Source organism: Pseudocercospora fijiensis, assembly GCF_000340215.1.
Source record: "Pseudocercospora fijiensis CIRAD86 unplaced genomic scaffold MYCFIscaffold_12, whole genome shotgun sequence".
Classification (NCBI taxonomy): Eukaryota; Fungi; Ascomycota; class Dothideomycetes; order Mycosphaerellales; family Mycosphaerellaceae; genus Pseudocercospora; species Pseudocercospora fijiensis.
The window spans coordinates 755,001-776,909 of NW_006921543.1; the positions used below are offsets into that span (position 1 = coordinate 755,001).

The 21,909-nt window shown below is 43.5% G+C and overlaps 1 protein-coding gene across 1 annotated transcript; it reads left to right on the plus strand.

Moving 5' to 3' along the window:
• Window positions 1-6,596: 6,596 nt before the first annotated feature.
• MYCFIDRAFT_179917 (uncharacterized protein) lies at window positions 6,597-19,897 on the plus strand (the record flags this gene model as incomplete). Its single annotated transcript, XM_007933913.1, has 20 exons — window positions 6,597-6,603; window positions 13,744-13,779; window positions 13,809-14,007; window positions 14,058-14,379; window positions 14,411-15,968; window positions 16,004-16,055; window positions 16,120-16,192; window positions 16,215-16,316; window positions 16,344-16,396; window positions 16,432-17,036; window positions 17,071-17,084; window positions 17,111-17,119; window positions 17,153-17,674; window positions 17,701-17,708; window positions 17,732-17,891; window positions 17,937-17,981; window positions 18,008-18,070; window positions 18,126-19,466; window positions 19,500-19,562; window positions 19,586-19,897. The coding sequence occupies 20 exons, from the start codon at window positions 6,597-6,599 to the stop codon at window positions 19,895-19,897; spliced, it is 5,544 nt and encodes a 1,847-aa protein (XP_007932104.1).
• Window positions 19,898-21,909: the final 2,012 nt, after the last annotated feature.

Consider the following 21,909-nt stretch of genomic DNA (forward strand, 5'->3'; position numbering starts at 1 on the left):
GGGCCGCCTTATACTCGAGGGTTACGTCTAGTATACGGTTTATAGGGTCCCCGACGTAGTCCTAATAGAAGGTTTTAAAGTCCTAGTAGGTATAATTCTATAGGTCCTTAAGGCTATTTTTATTATACTATCGCTCCTACGTATCGCCTACGAGGTATATAATACTATAAAGCACCTTGCTTTCGTCCGTATAATAGGTAGCTCCGGATAGTATAAAGGTAATAGAAAGTTCTCGAAGGAATCGCCTCGACTTCTTAATTGTATCGCCTTTAAAAGGCTTAGGTTCCTTTAGGCGAGGCTTAATAGCCGTAAGACTAGCGACTGCGTAGCTTATACTAGGTATAGTAGCTACGCTTAGCGCACTTCTAGAGAGAGGTAGTCGATACGAGATAGATTTAGCTCTCTAAGATTTAGGCCTCTAAATCGACTCGTTAGCTAACTCTTCCTCGTCCTCGTCGTCGCCTAGGGATAGAGTTCTCGTAGGACCCTCGCCGGTAGTACCGCTACTCGGAGCTAGCGTATCGCTAGCGTCCCTAAGGATACAAAGACGCGCATTCTCTCGCTTAGCTTCTTAAGCCTATACTTCTAGCCTAAGCACTTCTTACTTAGCTAGAAATCGTTCGAGCTATAGGCAGGTCGCTTCTCGGCGCGCCTAATATTCGGCTTTGTCTTATTATATCGCCGCGTCGTTTTCTAATACTATCGGCGCTCCTAGGGCATTATTCTACGCGTTTTCTACGCCTAGCGCATTCGGATCGCTTGCGTTTATCTTTCGGGGTTCTATAGGCCGCTATAAAGGGTAGACGGTTTAGAACTATTAGAAAATAGATATATAGTAACGTATAGAATACCCTCTACTAATCGCCGTAGTAGAAAGTAGAACTAAACTATACCTTTCTTAGAATAGGGCAGAGCGTTTACTATTAACTAGGCTACGTACGGATAGTATATATACCGAGCCGGCAACTAAGTATATCTATATAAGCGACCGAGCTTTTCCGCGTATACGCTAAGCAGGCTTTGCGCTAGCGAGATAGCACCGTAGTGTACGTAATAACATTACATAATTATTACATAGGCTTGCTAAGGCATAATAGGAGACTTTACTTACTTAGGTTCTTATACGAAGGTAGTATTAGGACGATAGCCGAACCTAACCCCTCTACCCTTCTAGGACCCCTTCCCTCTAGATTCCTAGGCTCTAGCGACAACGACAACAAGATACTCCACTAGAGACTATTCCTACTCTAATTATTACTAGTTACGTAGGATACTAAGAAAGGGAGGTTCCCTATCCCTCTCCCTTCCTACCGCTTAGATAGATATAGTAACCTAGGCCTATAGCCTCTAAGAATAGGGACCTTAGGTTGTTATTAGGACTAAAGAGGTTGTGCGTGATTAGTATATAACTAGGCTCGAGTAAAGCTAGGGTCTTAATGCCTTAGATAGGGCTTGGCGCTTAGTAATAGGCTAACTCTCCTACCTTCCTCCCTCTCCTTCTAGATCCTTATCGAATACTACTTGTACCTACTACTACCCTATCTGCCTACTAACATAACCCTTCTTGTATAGTATTCGATCTACCCTTTAAGGGTAGTAGCTAGATAGTCCTTATTTTAAGCTTTTAGCGGTATAGCTACGAAAACTATCGATTTAACTATATTATACCTAAAGAACGGGACCTATACGTACTATTCTATTAGGAACAACTATACTAATTATTAAGCAAGGCCTTCTATACGGCCTATTATACTAAGTCAATCGCACTAAGCCGATACCTACTAATTCCGCTATATCCGTATAATAGGGGCCTATAATATATTATTAGTATTACCCCTTATTATAATAGCCGGCTTATTACGAAGCAACAACAATCGCGGCGCCTCTAGCAGCGCTAGCAATAACAACACTAGTAGTATAGTTCCCGCTAAAGTGCCTACTAAAGTACCCGCTAAAGGGCCTACTAAAGAACCTATAGTTCTAGGTAATAATCTAGAATTGCCTATAGACGACATTCTTAGCAACATTATTAATCGACGATATAGCTAACTAGCCTTTAGCCCCCAACTAGTAGGGAGACTCTAAGAAGCTACCTAAAACAGGCTTACTACCCTACGTTAAGAACAGTAGCTAAAGGAAGACCTCCTCGAGCTCTATCGCCTTTAGGAAGACCCTACTACCGCTAAACTAATAGTAGGGCCTTCCTTACTAACTATTTAAAAGAAGGATACTAAACTCAAGGATTGCACCGTATTTAATAGCTCTAGTCGAAAGCAATATAACGACTATATCCGTAACTATAAGCTTAACTAGCGAAACGTACTAAGGGCTCTTCTAGACGACTACTCGTTAGTCGTCTATGCTATATAATACATTAATAGAGACCTAAAGCGTACCTAGGATAACTATTTGAATTCCCTCGATAATTAGACCGCTATTTAGTAGCAAACCTATAAAACTATTATGCTAGATACCCTTAGAAACCCTATACTAAGGCAATAATACGCTTAGGACCTGTATCTTTAAGCTAAACAAAAGACTAATTAATCGGCTCGCTTATTCGAGGCCTATTTAAAGACCCTCGAGGATAACCTTCCGGCTAAGACTAATTCTATATAGATCTCCGAGATACGCCTAATACTTAGGTAGGAACTTATCCTCGAGTTAGACCGCCGTCGTATATTTAAATAGGCTAACCTAATACGTATTTAATTTATAGTCGAAGTAGAAATAGCTAAACGAGCTATTTAACTCTAATAAAGACTAGAATCGAGGATCCGACTAACTAGTACTAACTGTAGCAACCGTAGAGCCCGCGGAGGAAACTAAGGTTCCTACTAAAACAATAATACTAACAATAGGAATAGTAACAACGACCGTAGAAGAAGCCGTAGCCGGCGGCTATACCGAGGAGGCCGCGATAGGGGCCGTAGAAGGGGCTCGTATCCCTATAATACTAACCGCTCGACTAATAATAGTAGCAATAGCTATAGTAATCCCCTAACCGGATTGAAGTGCTTTAACTATAATAGTACTAGCTATCTACTAGGCTAATACGATAAACCTAAGGATTAAGCCCGAATTAACCGTACTTCCGCTAAGTATAGGAAACACCTTTTAGCCGTTAACGCTACCCCTATCGGCTCTTTTAATTAGTCGAAAAAAGAATAAGCGCCGCACTAACCGTTAGCCTTATATAGCGTAAGACTATCGATATTATACTAGCTATTATACGTACCTATCTCGTATCGGACTCGCATAGTACTAGTTATAAAACTAAGGTTATACTAGACCTAGGAAATTCGGTTAGTACCCTTATTAACTATCGCCTAGCTAAGCAATTAGACCTCCGACAACTACCTAGGACTAATATACTAACCCTTGCTTAGTTTAATAACGCTCGGCACTTAACCTATAGGGCTTACTATATTCCTATAGTCCTAAGAGACGATCTCGGTAACGAGCGCTTGCTAGATTTCACTGCCTACGTAGTAGATATAGACAACCTTCTATCCGATATTGTTATTAGCAACCCTATTCTTAAGTACTATACTATAGTTATAGACTTAGGCAGTTAATAGTAGCGATTTAGGATCGCTAGGAGAGAGGACATTAAATACATTAACATTAGCGAGTGCCCTAATAATATTAGGGTCCTTTTTATCGGCAACCTAATACCTGCCTTAGCCGATCTAATAGTCGACCTATTAGGTAATAACGATAAGCCTGTACCCCCTAATAGTATAGACCCTAATTAGCTTGCTCGTATACTAGAACCTATTCGAGAAACCTATATTAATGTATTTAAACACTACCTAGCATCGACATTGCCTATATTTAAAGAGACGGATTATAAGATTAATATTATAGAGGGTAGAGAGGTCCCTTTTAGTCCCCTCTATAACCTTAGTAAACGAGAGCTTACTATATTGCGTAAGTACCTAGAGGAAAACCTAGCTAATAGCCGCATTCGGTATAGTAATAGCCCTGCTAGTGCTCCTATCCTGTTCGTACTAAAGAAGAATAGTAGCCTGCGCCTATATATCGATTATCGTAGGCTTAATTCTATTACTATTAAAGACCGCTGTCTACTTCCGCTTATTAATAAGACCCTCGATCGCCTTTCTAGCGCCTACTTCTATACTATACTAGACATTAAGGATGCGTACTATCGTATCTGTATTCGTAAGGGCGACGAATAGAAGATAGCCTTCCGTACCCGTTATAGCTATTTCGAGTACTTAGTTATACTATTTAGCCTAGCTAATACCCCTACAATATTCTAGTCCTATATTAATCGGGCCCTTTTAGGCCTATTAGACTACCTCTATATAGTTTACCTAGATAATATCCTAGTTTATATATACTCCCCTAATATTGCGGAGCACTAGGCTATAGTCCGTAAGGTACTCGATCGCTTGCGAGCCTATAGACTATATTGCAAGCCTTCTAAATACACCTTCGCCGCTAAGGAGGTAGCCTTCCTTAGCTTCCTCGTATTAACTAAGGATATTAAGGCTAATCCTAATCGGATTAAAACTATTACCGAATAGCCTATATCTACGTTAATTAAGGAACTGCAGTTATTCCTCGGCTTCGCTAATTTCTATCGTCGCTTTATTAAGGGCTATTTACGGTATATAATGCCCCTAACTAAGCTTACTAAAACTAAGGCCAACCCGTCTAGAGAGTTTAAATAGACTAATAAAATACAAGCCGCTTTTAATAGTTTAAAGAAACGCTTTACTAAAGTCCCCTTATTGTACTATTTTATACTAAGCAAGTAGATCCGTATTAAGACTAACGCTTTATAGTTCGCTATATCGGCTATTATATTATAGCAATTAGATAAGGACAATTATTAGTACCTAATTGCCTTCTTTTTACGGAAGATAATCGATATAGAGCGTCGATACGAGACCTACGAGTAAGAGCTCTTAGTAATCGTAGAAGCCTTTAAGTACTAGCGCTACTATCTCGATAGTGCTTAGTATACAATTTAGGTCTATACGGACTATAACAACCTCCGTAGAATTACGAAGGTTACTAGGGTTATAGGTCGATAGGCTAGATAGGCCGTCTACCTCGCCGGGTTCGATTTTAATATATTATATCGGCTAGGCGTAAGTAACCCTACTAATAGCCTATCGAGGCGACCTAATTACGATAGCGAGACTTAGTATATTAATTTATTGTTTCCAACCCTATAGTATAAGATTGCTATAGCCTGTATTATTAATAAGTAAGCGTAGGATAAGCGGACTTCCGGACCCCGCGGCGGTAATAAATACTATAGCGGAGTTGTCGTTCTTCTAGTACGCGTTAGAAAGGACGTAGATCGCTCGAGCTATAACGACTCGATTAAAGATATTGCTATCTATAGCGATAGCACTATAGAAGAGGTTATAGTAGTTCCGGCTACTAGTGCTATTAGATATATATAATACGTACCTCGTTCGATAGCAAGGGTACTATTAAATAACCTTACAAATAGGGATAGTTAATCGTTTATAGATAAGCTATTGCGTACTTAGTAGAGGGACGCCTTTGCTATTAAACGTATTAATAGGCTTGTAAGTAGGCGAACGACTCGATCTAGTAAGAGTAATTAGTCGATCGACGACAAAGGTTACTTAAAGTTTAAGGGCAGATACTATGTCCCTACTAAACAATCGATTAGACAAGAACTTTTAAAGCGACACTATAATAGTAAGCTTGCTAGTTACTATAGTATAGAGAGGTCGTATAAGCTACTATCGCGTATATACTACTAGCCGAATAGTAAATAGTATATAAAAGAATACGTATAGACCTATATAGTATACTAGCGAGTTAAAGCACTAAAGCACTTGCTATTTAGCGAGTTGTCTTTACTTCCTGTTCCTAGGAAGCTATTCGTAGAGCTTATAATAGATTTTATTATAGGCCTTCCTCCTACTAAGCGTAGGGGCAATAAGGACGTATACGATACTATCCTTGTTATAGTAGATCGATTTACTAAAGGCGCTCGATATATCCCGGCGCGCAAAGATTAGACTGCTATTAATATAGTAGAGGCGCTATAGACTAGTATCTTCTATACCTATTAGAGAACCCCTAAGGGGATAGTATCTAATCGTAGATCGATACTAATATCGCACTACTAGAGCGAAATATACCTATAGCTAAGACTAAAGCATCGGCTATTAATAGCCTTCTATCTATAGACTAACGGTTAAATAGAGAGGCAGAATGCTACCTTATAGTAGTACCTACGCAGCTATATTAATAAGAACCCCGAGGATTAGGTTAACCTCCTATAGCCTATAGAATTCGTATATAACAATAGTGTATATTTATTAACTAAGATCTTACCCTATATAGCTATAATAGGCTAGAACGCTACTATACTATAAGACCTACTATCGCTCGAGGCCGAGCGTAAGAAAAGGGAAGCGCGTTAAGTACTAGAAACGCTAGCGGTAATAGAACGTATCTAGAAGATACGAGAAATCTATACTAAGATAGCTAAGAAGCTAACAAGGGCTTAAGAGTACTAAAAGACCTACTACGATAAGCGCTATATACCGATAACCTTTAAACAAGGTAATATAGTTATGCTTAGTACGAAGAACCTCCGCATCCGCAAATACCTATTACCTAATAGCAAAACAAGGCCTAAGCTCGTACTAAGATATATTAGCCTATTCCGTATCCGAGAAGTTAAAGGCTCCTCTATATAGGCCTACTAGTTGTAGCTTCCCCCTTATTATACTATCTACGATACCTTCTGTATATCCCTCCTTAAACTATACTATTAGCGCGAAGGCGATAAAGCGCTTACTAAGTTAGAAGAACTCTTAGCCGATAGTAAAGAGCTATAGTCTATAGAGCGTATACTAAAGTATCGGACTAGGCAAGGTAAGAAGGAGTACCTCCTAAGATAGTAAGGCTATTCGCCTAAATAGGACTCGTAGGAGGCTAAAGACTCTTTTAAGGATATAACCGAGTTGTTAGACGAGTATTAGACTAGTGTAAAGAACAAGAAGAAGGCTAAGGGCCTATAGTGTCGCTAGAACCGCTAGAGAGACCTAGGAACAATACTACCCCCGGGGTGCTATTAGCTAACTATATAGAGGCAAGCAATTGTTAGTAACAAAGGATAATAAAACTACACTACTATAGAATCTACCTCTTTACTAGCGCACCCTATAAGACCCTTCTCTTAGCGCCCCCTTTTATTCCTTTATTCTAGTAAGGCCTCGAGGCCTAAGCGGTCGGCAAGGACGGCGCGCGTACGCGTAAATAGTAATAATAATAATAACGACGGCGTCGCGCTTATACTTAAGGACGGCGCGGCCGGCGCGGCTATATTAGTAACGGTATTGCCGAGTTATTGCTAGTTAAAGAAGGAAATTAGAAGCAAGGTAAAGTTAGCGCTAAGACGGCTAGCGCCGCTATTGTCAACATTACTTGCTATTATTACTATACCTATAGACATAACCTTACCTATACTACGAGCCCGAAGCGCTATACTAACTAAGTTAAAAGATTAAGTATATTAAGGGTTTAGTTAAAACTTTAACCGAGTTAAAAGATTAAGCGACTAATAGACTAACTAAGGGCAAAAATATAGAGCTAAGCTAGCCGGGGTCGATCTTGCAGATAATAGGTTACTCCTCGATCTTTCCGATTCTTTAAGCGAGGCGAACCTTAACTATTATACTTATAATAGCCTTTACTTATAGAAACTAGACGAACTGCGTTTTTGAAAAAATAAGATTAATTAACAATTAAAGGCTACTAAACCTAACTAATTAGGGCTAGTAAAACTACGATAGTAAATAATAGTCCTCGTAATAATAAGAATAATAACCCTCGGAAGCGGACAAACCCTCGGAAGCGGACATTTCTAGGTCTTTTAGAGTAGACGCAAAGAACTCAGAACGACATTACTTAGAACGGAGGCAGTGCTATAATACCTCGTACGCCTACCTATTATAGTAGGGAAGGCGCGCTCGTATTATAATTAGTCGATAGTCCTTAATTCTTATAGCTATATATTACTTTATTATATATAGGGATAGCGTAGTTAGAGTTAAACATTGTGTTATATTAGAGGTAAGGTTTAATATAGTTATATAATTAGGTAGTTAAGTGTTTAATTTAGCGCGGGCTAAGTAGCTTATTAGACTCGCTAAGTTAGTAGCAGAGGTCGGGAGTAGAATATAGAAGGCTACGAGGGCGCGGCCTTTAGAAGGGAAGCGTATATTAGGACTAAAGAGGTTATACGTAATTAGTATATAACTAGGCTCGAGTAAAGCTAGGGTCTTAATACCTTAGATAGGGCTTAGCGCTTAGTAATAGGCTAACTCTCCTACCTTCCTCCCTCTTCTCCTAGATCCTTATCGAATACTACTTATACCTACTACTACCCTATCTACCTACTAATATAACCCTTCTTACAGTTGTTAAGCTTAGTATTTAGAAGAAGGAAGAAGGTAAACGTACGGACCGCCTTTACGTGCTTGCCGATATAAAAGGTAATACTATATCTATAACGGTAGTACTATAGGCTAATATACCGACGAATTAGCTACGCTAGGCCTAGGCAACTTGCTCCTCGTTACCGAGTATCTCTAGAGAAAAGCTAATACTACCCCGGGGATATTATTAGTCTCGCTAGCCTTACTACTACAGATTCCTACTAGGGACTCGAACTAACTAGTTATATTTCGAGCGCGCGAGAGTCTACGAAGGCTAAAGGTTAATAAAGGCGCGTAATCGCTACTAGCAATTAGCTAGATCGATTGTTAAACTTTAGCCTGCCCTAATAATAAAGAAGTCTCGTATATAGCTTTACTTTTATATATAGCCGTTATCCGTTTGCTTTACTAGCGCGGTATATACGGACTACGTTACCTTCGTACCCTATTTAAAGCGAGCTTCCTAAGCTCTTTCTTCTACTCGATTACTAACTAACTCGCTACCGCCTAACTACCCCCCCCTCTATCTAAATCCTTTAATTATTATTATTAAGCAACGAACACGTTTTGTAAACCTGTTTCTAAACCGCTTCGGTCGACTATGTCTTCTAGCGCCCTAAATCCGCTAGGCGCTAGTAGTAGCGGCGACCTACCTACCCCTATTAACCTAAGCCTAGCCGCCCTAGTCCCGATCGAAGCCCTATCCGATAGCGCCTTAGCTACTATAACTAGTCTCGAGCACTACTTCTAGATCGTTACCGCCCTTAAAGACCCTTAAGAGAAGATCTAGAACGCCTATATCCTACTACGCGTTATTAATAGGAATATTAAGAAGGCTGCTATCTTAGTCGCGTACGGTATAAATAACTTGCGTTAGTCTATCGGTAAGCGCATCTTTAAGCGCGACGTTCTTAACGACATAGATATCTAATAAGCCTTTCCTATCGTTTATAGCCTCGAGACGGCCGGTACCTAGATTCGCTTACGCTTTAAGACCCTCGATTAGGCCTTCGAATATTAGGGAGGCCCGAGCAGTCTTCCTAAGAGCCTTATTAACTTCGCCTATAGTAGATAAGAGCGTACTAAGCAGGTCTCTTCGTTCGTTAATAAGTATAAAGTCCGTCGCTAAGGCGCTAAGTACCTTTTCTATACTATAATCTATTATATATCTACCGCTAGTAAGAAGGTAGGCAAGCAGTTACTTAACTTATCCTTTACGCTTAACGACTTTACGATAGCCTACTAGAAGCAGTATAACGATACGATTATTAAGGTAGATCTCGACGTATAGACTACTAAGGATCTACTAAAAGAAAAGGGCTATCGTATTAATAGTATAGGCTTTATTATTAAAGGTTAAGAGGCTCCTATCGTTAATGTTCTTAAACGTAAGGTTCTTCGCCTAGAAATAGAGGCCGATATAGCTACTAGTCTTACGCTCGCTATAGAGATATAGGCTTAAGACCGTCGCTCGACCCGCAACTATAAGGTCCTTTAGGAAGTTAAAGACGAGCGCGCTAAGGCCGAAGTAGCGCGTTAGAAGGCACTACACGCTCGCTAGGCCCTTCGTAAGGCTACTAAGAAGTCTAGTAACGCGCCTTCTAGTACTAACTATAGTACTAACTATAGTAACTCGGATATTAATATACTAGATATACTACTAGAAGATATCTCCTCCGAAGGCTCCTTTAGCGAGCGTAGGGATAGAGGCCTCTCGCCGATTCTACTAACTAAGAATATCTATAGTTCTTGCAAGGGCGACTCTATTATATACCTTATTACTAAGATCGATATAGTTACTAAGGCCGATATAGGCAAAGCTCCTACCGCCCTATCTATCTATTAATAGCTCGACGACCTTAGTAAGCTAGGTAAAGAGCGGTTTACTATATATACTAACTATATTAAGAAGGCCGCTAAGGTCTATAGTCTCTACGCTAGTACTAAGTCGAGTGTTCTCGTCGGCCGCCTATTAAAAATTAGACGCGAGATTGCTAATTAGGATGCCTTTACTGCCCTTAAGACTAATTATACTAACTAGTTTCCTAGACGTCCTACTGCCGCCCCGACCTCCTTAGGACTCTACGTATTTAACTCTACTAGTACTATTACTCGCGATCTTACGCTAACTAATCGCTAGTATAAGATAGTCGCTAGTATTCTCGGCTAAGGCACCTCCTTCGACTGCTTCCGTTAGACTAGTAATGCTATCTTCCTTCGAGTCTTCGGTTAGATATAATCGCCTCGTAGAGCGTACCTTCCTCTTATTATTAACCTAATATAGGAGGAGTTTCGTATATACTTTTAGTATATACGGAAGCTGCCTTAGTCTAAGGAGGAAGGCCGTAATGCCCTTTAAACCTATAGAGTAAGTAACTAAATCGTCCGTTAGTATCCTGCCTTATAGCTCTTAGCCGTTACCCTTCGACCTAATTACGTATATAAGCTTATCTCCGTTCCTAAGCCTACTAAGTACTTTAAGGTAGGTAAAGGCGGTTATAAGAACTATCCTACTAAGAAGACTTCTCGTCTTAGGTAAGATATAATTAAGCTCGTAGCTAGTAAGGGTGCTAGCTATCTACGTATTAAGGTTTCTCTTATATCTAAAGATAAGACCGCCTATTTAATAGTTATCGAGGGTATATACGAACTAGAGGTCTTCGACAACTAGGTTAAGAAACTTATAGGCCGTAACCTAGTTCTACTAAGTAGGATTAGTAAGCTTACTAAAAAGCACCTTACTACCGACGACCTCGACTATATATTCGATAGCTAGCCTAACGAAGGCGAGGCAGCTTAGTAGATCCTTAACCCTCTAAAGGAATGCGAAGTCTCTATTTAGATGCTATACCTTCTATATAGTAATCTAAAGGCTAAGAGCGACCGTATATTAATCGACCTAGGCTACTCTTACGTTATCGACGGTACTAAGATTAAGGGCTACGATAACTTAACCGTCTCTAAGGTTGCTAAGGCGTACCGCAATCTAACTACCTTTCTAGGTTCTAATACCTTCGTGCTATTCGCCTTCCCTACGGCTATCTTAGTTAAAGGCCTTAGTTGCATTTCCGATACCCTAGTCGGCAGAATTCCTTAGTTAAGTTACGTTGTTTAGAACGAAGTTAAATAGATCCTCTAGTTTAGTAAGGAGGAGCTTAAGGAGTATCTACGCGTATAGGGAGAGGCTATATAGGATAAGGCTGCTAACCTCCTCGTTAATTAAGCTTACTTCGAGGCCGAGTACTTTAGTACTAATAGCTTTAATACCTACGGAGGAGTTTAGGAGAACCGCCTAGCTAATAAGGTTATTACTAGTAAGGATTATAGCGTATTAAAGCAATAGTAAGTTGGTATAGTAAATTAGTTGCTTAGGAAGTTGTTTCTATATATTAATAGAATCTAGGAATAATACTACCCCGAGGGTATTATTGCGGAGTCTCTAGAAAATAGCCTTAGCTAAGATGCCTAAGGCTATATAACTGTTTAATTGTTTTTTAGCGCGCGATGTAAAGCGTATCTAGTTAGATACGAAGAAAGGGAGGGATATTAGCTAGTAACCGGCCCTATATACCTAGGCTAAGTTTTAAGCCTATATAAGAGGCCTCCTTCTATATTATAGATAGGGCATTAACCTCGTATAGTATATTATTTACGTTACACTTCTATAATGCCTATATTGTAGGGCTCTAATTATTAGCCTAAGCGACTGTCTTGTTATCCTATTATACTAAATATAGCTGCCTATATTACTATAGGTTATATTACCCTCGGTTGCCTATACTATTGCTACTAGTAGTAGTAGTAGTATTAGTTTCCGTCCTTTAGTAGGTTAGCGAGATATTCGCGTATACTCGGTAGGTTTACCTTATATAACCGACTAATCTTATTACTATAATAACAAGTAAGGCAATTAGTAAGTAGTATAGCTATAAGATATATCGCTCTAATCGGTATTAACTCGACTCGGAGCCTATAGAAGTACTTTATTAACTCGAAGTTATTAATAACCTTAGTAAACCCCTATTCGACTAACTAGCGTATAGTACTTATCTCCTTTGCCGCTATAGCCTTACTAGTATTACGAAACTCGCCGTTCGTCGTCTTCTAGCTTCCTATAATACTATTAAAGATATTATAGGCCTAATTACTATATAAGAATACCCGCTCTTCGAAGGATCGTTATAGCTACCCTAGCGGCTCGAAATAGGACTTCTAGATATCGTTAAAGCCGGACTCGAGTACTAAAGCCGTATCGCTATAAGATCTAGGCGCTAGACCGTAGATTAATATTATACTATCCGGTAGGATAATGCCTTAATATTTAAGTCTATAGAAGTGCTTATAGCTATTATAGAACAGCCGCTAGTTATAAGTCGGTTTATAGCACTTCCGTAGTATACTATCGATATAACCGAAGACGTACTTTATATCGATTAATCTAGTAATAGTAACGGCTATTCGCTATAGATAGGCTTTACTTAACCTATTAAAGTCCTATACTAACCTGTCCTTCTAACGCCTTACTATTTAAGTATAGCCGGTATTAAATATACGACTAATCTAGCTATTACTACGACTAAAGATCTAGCTTAAGTTGCGTTAATAACCTAGATTACTAAGCCTTCTATATATAATATATAATACTATTACTAGATTATAACGTATACGGTATAGCAACTTAATCGACTTAATATCTAGCAACTCGGCTAATTCTATTACTTATTACTTACTAAAGCGGAAGTTGCCCTCGAAGTTAGTATTAGGGTACGTTTCTAGTAACTATTACTTATCTCTTAGATACTCGCGTAGCTCCTTATATAGCCTATTACTACGAGCCTATCTATACTAGTATTTACGCTTAGTCTTACCCTCTTAGCGAATAGCTAGATCTAGTAGATTGTCGACCTTAGAAGCTAAAATAGCTATAGTTATTACTATTATTCTACTATAAATAGCGATTATATCTTTATTAAGTTTACTATTAGTTAAGAGGCCGTCCGAGTCGTATTCCACTATAGTATACTATAGTAATAGCAATCCTATCTGCCTGCTAATTATAGTAAGGTCTAAGACCCCGGGCGCGTCTTAGTACCTCCGTTGCTTACTAAGCAGTCGATCGAGAAACGCTACTAAATTGCCTACGCAACCTCTTATTAACCGTTAGTCTAGTTATTTACTTTCCGCCGCTAAAACGGCGCTATTCGCGGCTTCTTGCATATACTAAGCGGCTAGAAACCTACTGCGCAAGGTGCCTATTTCCTGCTTTTCTTACCCCTAGCTATGCATGGATTATTTCACTGGGGCAATCGCGGCGGTGTCCGTTTGTAGCAAAGCTCATGAAAGTGATAGATCACAACGTGTCGGCTAGGATGGAGTGTCAGCTGCATGCTGGCATGATGCTGCACATTTTTCAAATTGCTGGAGAGAAAAGCACAGATTGCAGATGCAGGACAAGGTTTACCGGTCGGTATCGTCGCCGGTCGGACGCGTTCGCGCACGCGTCTTTCTCACACTTCCACCGTTCCTCTGAACGGTGGTGTGCGTGGTGTCGTCGGAAGCAATAATGGAGGTGCGCACATGCGAATGCTTCAGCAGATACACCTTCGTCTCAGACCACACTCACCACGACTTGACATGGCTCGACCATCGAATCTGGCGAGGCAGCCTCCTGCAAGCACACCGCAGCTATGATGGACACCTGCCCTGGAGCGAGCTACTGAACCAGCACATCGGCATCCAAGGCAGCATCCAGGTCCTCGCCAGCTGGGCGAACCCACCTCGAGACGTCTACTGTGCTGGTAGCGACCATTACAACGGCAATCAGGCTGGCCTTGCATCTCCGCTCCGAGTGCAACTCCAGCGAGTACCGTACCGTGGAGACCGTATTGATCGCGGCGTAAGTATGGCGGAGAAAGTAGCATACAGGCTTGGGCTGACGAGTCAAGATCTGGACCTGCAAATTCCGCCTCGGCGACGAAGACGTCGTCACTATTCTCAGAACGGTCGGCTCCGGCGAGAAGCTCGAATTCTGGGGCCCTTCTGGCTATGTGCCTGGCCTTGGTCTCGCACGAGAGAGGATCCTCAGAGTAGCCCATCCACACTTGACAGCTCGGCACTTTCCGGCAAGCCCGTCGGTCGCTCCAAAGGCTGCCAGCATCCCTCCGTCGAAATCGGTGCGCAATGAGTCTCAAATGGCACCATCTGTCGCTCCCGTTGCGCACGCTCAACGCAAGAGCATTGTGATTGACCTTGGCGACAGCTCGAGTGACGACGAAGGAGACGATGCACCCTCGAGTTCTGCCAGCTCTCCACTCTCGTCAGTGGCAACGTTTGAGCATACCGATTTGACCATTCCTGATCCGCAGCCTGAGAACAGCCGTCTGACTTCGAGTGAAATTGACCAGGAGTCTAGGCTGGTCTCAATCCGGCGAGGACCGCGCTGCCCATATTGCGACTATGGCCGAAGAAAAGCTTCTCCGGCGCACCTTGCAACCGATATGGCGCGACATGTCGAGGCTGCAGAGAAGCTACGAGCGCTTGGGAAGATGCCACAATTCTGTGACGCATGCGAAATGTCATTCTGCACACCAACAGCATTGGCCAAGCATCTTTGCATGCCGAACACAGCTGATCAACGACTGAGGTGTCAATACTGTAGCTATCAAGCGACACAATCTTCCGACTTGGAGAAGCATAAAAGCGCTTCCGCAGATCTTCGAAGAACTGGTCGCCTACCCGAGCGCTGCGAGATCTGCGGAAAAACTTACTGCAGTGGGCGCGATTTTGCTTTCCACCTCTGCGATGTCGAAGGCGTCATTGTTAGCAGTAGCGCCGTGTGCGCCGACCAAGCTGACAACGAGTCGGAGGCTCAGGACGTACATATCGACCGGGGCACCGATGGGTATTATCATTGTCGGAATTGTGAGTACATCAGCAAAGAGAGGGCCAATGTCGCGCGGCACATGGAGCGAGGCGAGAAAACCCGCCGATCTGGTCAGTCAACAAGGAGCTGCATTAGTTGCAGGAAGTCGTACTGCACTGATGGCGCCCTTATACATCACCGCTGTGAAAGACAAGATGGGAAAGAATTGGCGGACGAGCCGGGAACTCAAGCATTCGAAGATCGTATGATTGAGGCAGAGATGGCCGCTGACGCTACTTGGCCAGAGCTGACTAAGGAGGACGATGATAATGCCATCATTAGGCAAGATGCTGCTGGAGCTTACTGTTGCACTGATTGTGACTACAAGGCGCCCCGGCCGAGCATCGTTCGGCGCCATATGGAATTGGCTCGAAAGGCGTTTCGTGCTGGTCACCAAGGTGTACGCTGTAACAGCTGTGACAGCTTCTACTGTACGGCAACTACCCTCTCTCAACACAAATGTGAATTCCGACATGAGGCAAATCCTTCAACGAGAGCAGAGCCGCTGGACATGGCCTTGATGAGTAATGCCGACATCGCTTTTGCGCGGGACGCCGATGGGTACCATTGCTGTCCGAAGTGTGACTATAAAGGACGATGGTCTAGCAATGTTCAGCGACATCTGGAATGGACGGCGAAGGCATGTGGTCCCCAACCACTCTCACACTGTGGCGACTGTAGCAAATCGTTTTGCACTCAAATAACGCTGGCTCGACACCATTGCGAAGGTAGACCTGGATTAGGTTCCGATGCCGAGCCGGATATGACAGATTTGATTGAGGACGGTTCGAGCGATCAAGATTTGGTGGAACAGCATTGTTGTCCAGATTGTGACTATGTTGGACTCCAACGTCATAAGGTACAGCGTCACATGGAGGCTGCAAAGAGGGCTCGTAGGGCTGGCCAGCGTCGTGGAGAATGTCATGATTGTGGCAACATGTACTGCACTGAGACAGCAGCGCGTTATCACCGCTGCAGACCTGGAAGCGACGAAAACACATCAAGAGTAGTGGAGGTCGAAGGCGGCGATGAGCAATGCACTAGCGATATTGCAGAAAAGGCATATGAAGGGCGATACGGGTGCCAGTACTGCGACTTCAGCATCAACGACATCGAGTTTGCCACCAGACATCAAGAGTTGGCGCAGAAGCTTCGTGAAGCAGGAGTTACCCCCGAACTTTGCAGAGTTTGTGACAAGAAATACTGTGGCCGCGACACACTGAGGCTGCACAGATGCATGCCGGGCTTCTCACAGCAGCTTCCGGGTAGGAAGAGAAGGGCGAGCCCCATTCGTCGAGAAGGCCTTCGAAATAAGCGCCTCGTTCTTGAGTACGAAGAATCGCAGACCCTAAACTCACGGCCCGTGAGAGCAGACAAATCGGAAAAGAGCGACTTGGTCTTCACGTCCACGGATAGCCATTTCGATTACGGACCGAGTGTGCTCAATATGGTTGAAGGACTATTCGAGAAACAAATCATTTTGAGGCCAGGTGAAAGCACTCTGCAACATGGCCCACTTGTCGACAGCCTTCAACAAATTTACGCCCAGAGAGACTCGCTCAAGATGAGGGCGCTCCACATTCCCCAGGGCCACGTCTTCAAGGGTCGTTGGCTTCTGGGGGTTGCAGCGGCATTGATACATATGACCGGTGAGAAGTTGCCGGAGGACGAGGCTTGTGCAAGATGTCGAGAAGGCCGTGGTCTGTATGCCTCTTGTGTGCAGCACAAAGATGTAGATCGGGGTTCTTGTTCGAATTGTGTCCAGGTCGGCCATCTACATCAGTGCTCATTGCGAAAGATACAAGGTGAGATGCTCGTCTTCACACTTAATCAGAAACAGAAGCTGACCAGCATAGTCTCTCGTGTGGAGCCCGCGCAATCTGCTCGACAGTCAGACCGCAAGGCTTCGAACACAGATCTGGCTCCAGATTCCGAAGTAGCACAACGAGCGCCACATGCGGTTGTGCATCCCAATGCCGCGCCGGCAATGTCGACAATGAACGACGTTGTCGAGCTAACGCCAGCCGAGCAGAGCAGACTCACACTCGCCTTGTCGATGCGTAGCGACGAATCGAACAACGTCAGAATGCCGTTCGAGGACTGCGAAACTCTCTCTGGCTTGCTAAATGAGATTGTTGACGGACCTTACCACGGCTTAGTGGACTCCAAGGAGGCCATTCGTGCGCTCTGGATCTCTGCAAGCGATGAGGCTGAGGCTTCCAAGCTGTATCTGAGGCCCTCGAAGCAGTCGTCTGCGGAGTCCTATCGACGATTTCTAGGTCGTGAGGTCAAGCAACGATTGCGGCAGGATAGTGGCACTTGTGTTATTTCCATTGTTGTGGAGTTCTGATCCGCGAACCGCAAACGCTGCTGCGCTAGCGGGCTTGTCACCTGCAGGGTCTCGAAGTGAAGCATACGACCCGCATGTCCTTCGCTTTCAAGGCTCCACACTCGACTTACTTGAAGATTTTCAAACACACGTCCGGATGTCAGACTTGTTCAACGTCAAGGCCCATCACTTAACGCAAAGGTTCCGCTGCGCGCCATAGCTGCCTGCCGCCTTCCTCGAAATCCAGTTCCACCGCGGCGCCGCTGTTAGACTGCAAATTACCAACTTCAGATCCGCCTCGACTCTGTAGGTTGCAGCACCATTTGCACTTTGGAATACTCGGGGCGAAAAACCGTCGCCACTACTTGGCGCCCTTCACTTCTATCGAATATCCGACCGAGTTTTATAGTCTCTTATTGCTTCTTGCATCGCTGCCCGCCCCGATATGGCGTCCAACAACCAATCAGTCGACAGATTCACTGCACTTCCTTTGGAAATGCTGCGGAATATTGCAGGCTATCTTGACCTCTGGAACCGACTGAAGTTGCGAACAGTCTTCCCAAAGGCGCAGGAAGAAATTGTCGTTGACCTAATCGGCGATGCGCTGAAGACGGTACACGTGTCACCGAACAGCCTCTCCCTAGCGAACTTCGACAAAATCACCATGACCCGCTTCTTTCGGACGCGCATCGAGAATATAACATATCTGCCCATGGTCTTCTGCGCAAAGGGATACAAAGGTAGGCGGGACAACCAGATACGCAGCCTTGAGGACTTTCGCAAGAGACACCCTGCTCTTAGTCGGTCGGAGTCGCAAAGAAGCTTCGAAATCTACCAAGATCTTGTGCACGAATATGAAGACAATGACTTCGACAGCCTGAAACAACTACAAACCGCTGAAAAAGAGACATCGCTTCGAAAGCAACTCACAAAGGCTATGAAAAGACTACCAAATCTGAGCTCCGTATCGATCTCAACATGTGCTCAGGCTCAAGGAATCAACGGGAAGTTGGTCAAAGAATTGAGCCTTTGGCTGCGCGAGGATCCGCCAGATCGCCAGACCTCGCATAATCTGATGTCGGCAGCTTTCACCTCGTTTGGCGAGCGGTGGTACATGGCATTTGTCTTCATCATTCTGGATGTCTTACATACGATCAAGCCACTGTCGAATTTAGCAATTGGTGATAGCATGAAAGGCCAGCTTATTCGTGACCCCAAATTCCAGGATGCCTTCGAGATCGGCCTTTTGGAGCAGTCTCTAGCCCAAGTCACTCGCTTGACAATCAGTTGCGCGCACGGCTACAACCGCGACCGAAAGGTCACAGCTGAACGGTGGTACGCCATCGCAGCACACTCCAAGAAATTGCAAGAGCTCACCGTCTACGCCGACGACTCTGATGATGATTATTATAATGACTGGCTTAATGTCGGCGATGGTGTACGAGCTGTGGATGGTTTCCTTAGCCACGGAGACTACACTCAGCTCAAGAAGCTTCGAATCGAAGGAAGTCAATGGACTAGTGGAGTTGACGTGAAGCTATTTGAGCAATTCCTCTTCCTACACCGTCACGTCATCAAAGAAATCGAACTCGAGAGCATACTGCTGGTGGACCGCCCGCAGAAGGGCTCTGCTTTGACGGAAAATCACGCCTACAACAACCTGCGCGACTTCCTGTTGGACACCAATTGGCTCAAAGTCATTACAAGGTTCGAGATGAAGCTCTCTAGGCACGATCCAAGTGCTCAGCATGTGAACTACGAGGACTGTCTCAACTGCCGGAAGCTCCCACAGCTAGCGAAGGATCTGAACGTGCCTCTCAAGAAGGACGTGTGGGACTTCGGCGAGGTGGTGATGCGCAACAACGCAAGAAATGGCTAGAAAATGGCGCTTGGAGACTAGAATGGCGATGGAGAAGTGGGAGACAGCAGAGGCTGCAAGTACGGATATCAAACCCCACGGAAGGAATCATGAATGAGCGATACAGTAGCATACACGATTCGACGGCGATCCTTTCCTTTGGTCCAGCGGATCGGTCGGAAGCGCGCACGAAGGATGGATCGATCTTTGCTACGCAAGCGGAGCGCAAAGGGCAAAATGCCAGCATTGATTTCATCCATGCTAAGACTCAGACTTCGACACAAGCATACCTTGACGCTCGGGTATGTGATTTCAGACATTAAGCAAGAGAATGAACCGACCGCGGTTATCGAATTCTCGCGTTCCTTCCGAGTTTAGTATCCCTCTATACAGCTCCTTTAGTGAGCCTATTATCGTGTAATAATTCACAAGCATTAATTAGACTCGCGCAAGGTCAAGCTTAGCTTTATATCTACAATATGCTATGCCCTATCGGATATCCCTACTCGTTAAGGTCCTTGCCTACCTAGCTTCTCTAGTATACTATAAGTAACCTCTAATGCGATTATATCTATATACAAGCAACTAACGATTGTACTAGCGCGCGCCTTATATTACCGTGCCGGAGTAACTATACCTACCCTACGTATATCGCGCGATTCGCGTCTCCTAGTAATTTGTTAGTAAAGCCGAATTAAATGCTATTCTAGCTATACTTCTCGTACTTCTCGCTCTAGTAGTAACGCTTAGGGTTAAGAAGGAGGCATTTCTCGAGCCTGCCGTCGATTTAATACTAATATAGTAACTAAACAATGCCTCCCCGCTATAAACCTAACGCGTCTCGTAAAGCTAAAGAGGCCGTAGAGTCTATTAGGACTAAAGAGGTTATACGTGATTAGTATATAACCGGGCTCGAGTGAAGCTAGGGTCTTAATGCCTTAGGCAGGGCTTAGCGCTTAGCAATAGGCTAACTTGCCTACCTTCCTCCCTCCCCTCTTAGCTCCTTATCGAATACTACTCGTACCTACTACTACCCTATCTACCTACTAATATACCCTTCTTATAGAGTATTCGATCTACCCTTTAAGGGTAGTAGCTAGATAGTTCTTATTTCAAGCTTTTAGCGGTATAGCTACGAACAAGACTAATCTAACTATATTACGCCCGAAGAACGGGACCTATACGTACTACTCTATCGAAACAACCGTACTAATTATTAAGCAAGGCCTTCTATACGGCCTATTATACTAAGTTAAGTATACTAAGCCGATATCTACTAATTCCGCTATATCCGCATCTTAGGGGCTAATAATATATTATTAGTGTCGCCCCTTATAATAGCTAGTTTATTACGAAACAATAACCGTACTGCCGCTAGTAGCGCTAGCAACGATAACGCTAGTAGCACAGTGCCTAAAGTGCCTACTAAAGCACCTACTAAAGTGCCTCCTACTAAAGAGCCTACTACTAGGCCTACCGAAGAACCTGTAATTCTAGGTAACGACCTAGAGTTGCCTATTAACGACATTCTTAACAACATTACTAATCGACGATATAGCTAACTAGCCTTTAGCCCTCAACTATTAGGGAGACTTTAAGAAGCTACTTAAAACAGGCTTACTACCCTACGTTAAGAACAATAGCTAAAGGATAATCTCCTCGAGCTCCGTCGCCTTTAGGAAGCCCCGACAACTAAACTAATAGCGGGACCTTCTTTACTACCTATCTAAAAGAAGGACGCCAAACTCAAGGACTACACTATGTTTAATAGCTCTAGTCGAAAGTAGTATAACGACTACATTCGTAACTATAAACTCAACTAGCGCAATGTACTAAGAGCGCTACTAGACGACTATTCCTTAGTCGTATACGCTATGCAGTATATTAATAGCGACCTAAAGCGCATGTAGGATAACTGTTTCGACTCCCTCGACGACTAGACCGCTGTTTAGTAGCAGACCTACAAAACCATTATACTAGACACCCTTAGAAACCCTATACTAAGGCAACAATATGCTTAGGACCTATATCTTCGAGCTAAGTAGAAGACTAATTAATCGGCTCGCTTATTCGAGGCCTATTTAAAGACCCTCGAGGATAACCTCCCGGCTAAGACTAATTCTATATAGATCTCCGAGATACGCCTAAAACTTAGATAGGAGCTTATCCTCGAATTGGACCGTCGCCGTGTATTCGAACAAGCTAATCTAATACGTATTTAATTCATAGTCGAGGTAGAAACAGCCGAACGGGCTGTTTAGCTCTAATAACGACTAGAATTAAGGATCCGACTAGCTAGTACTAACCGTAGCAACCGTAGTAGCCGCGGAGGAAA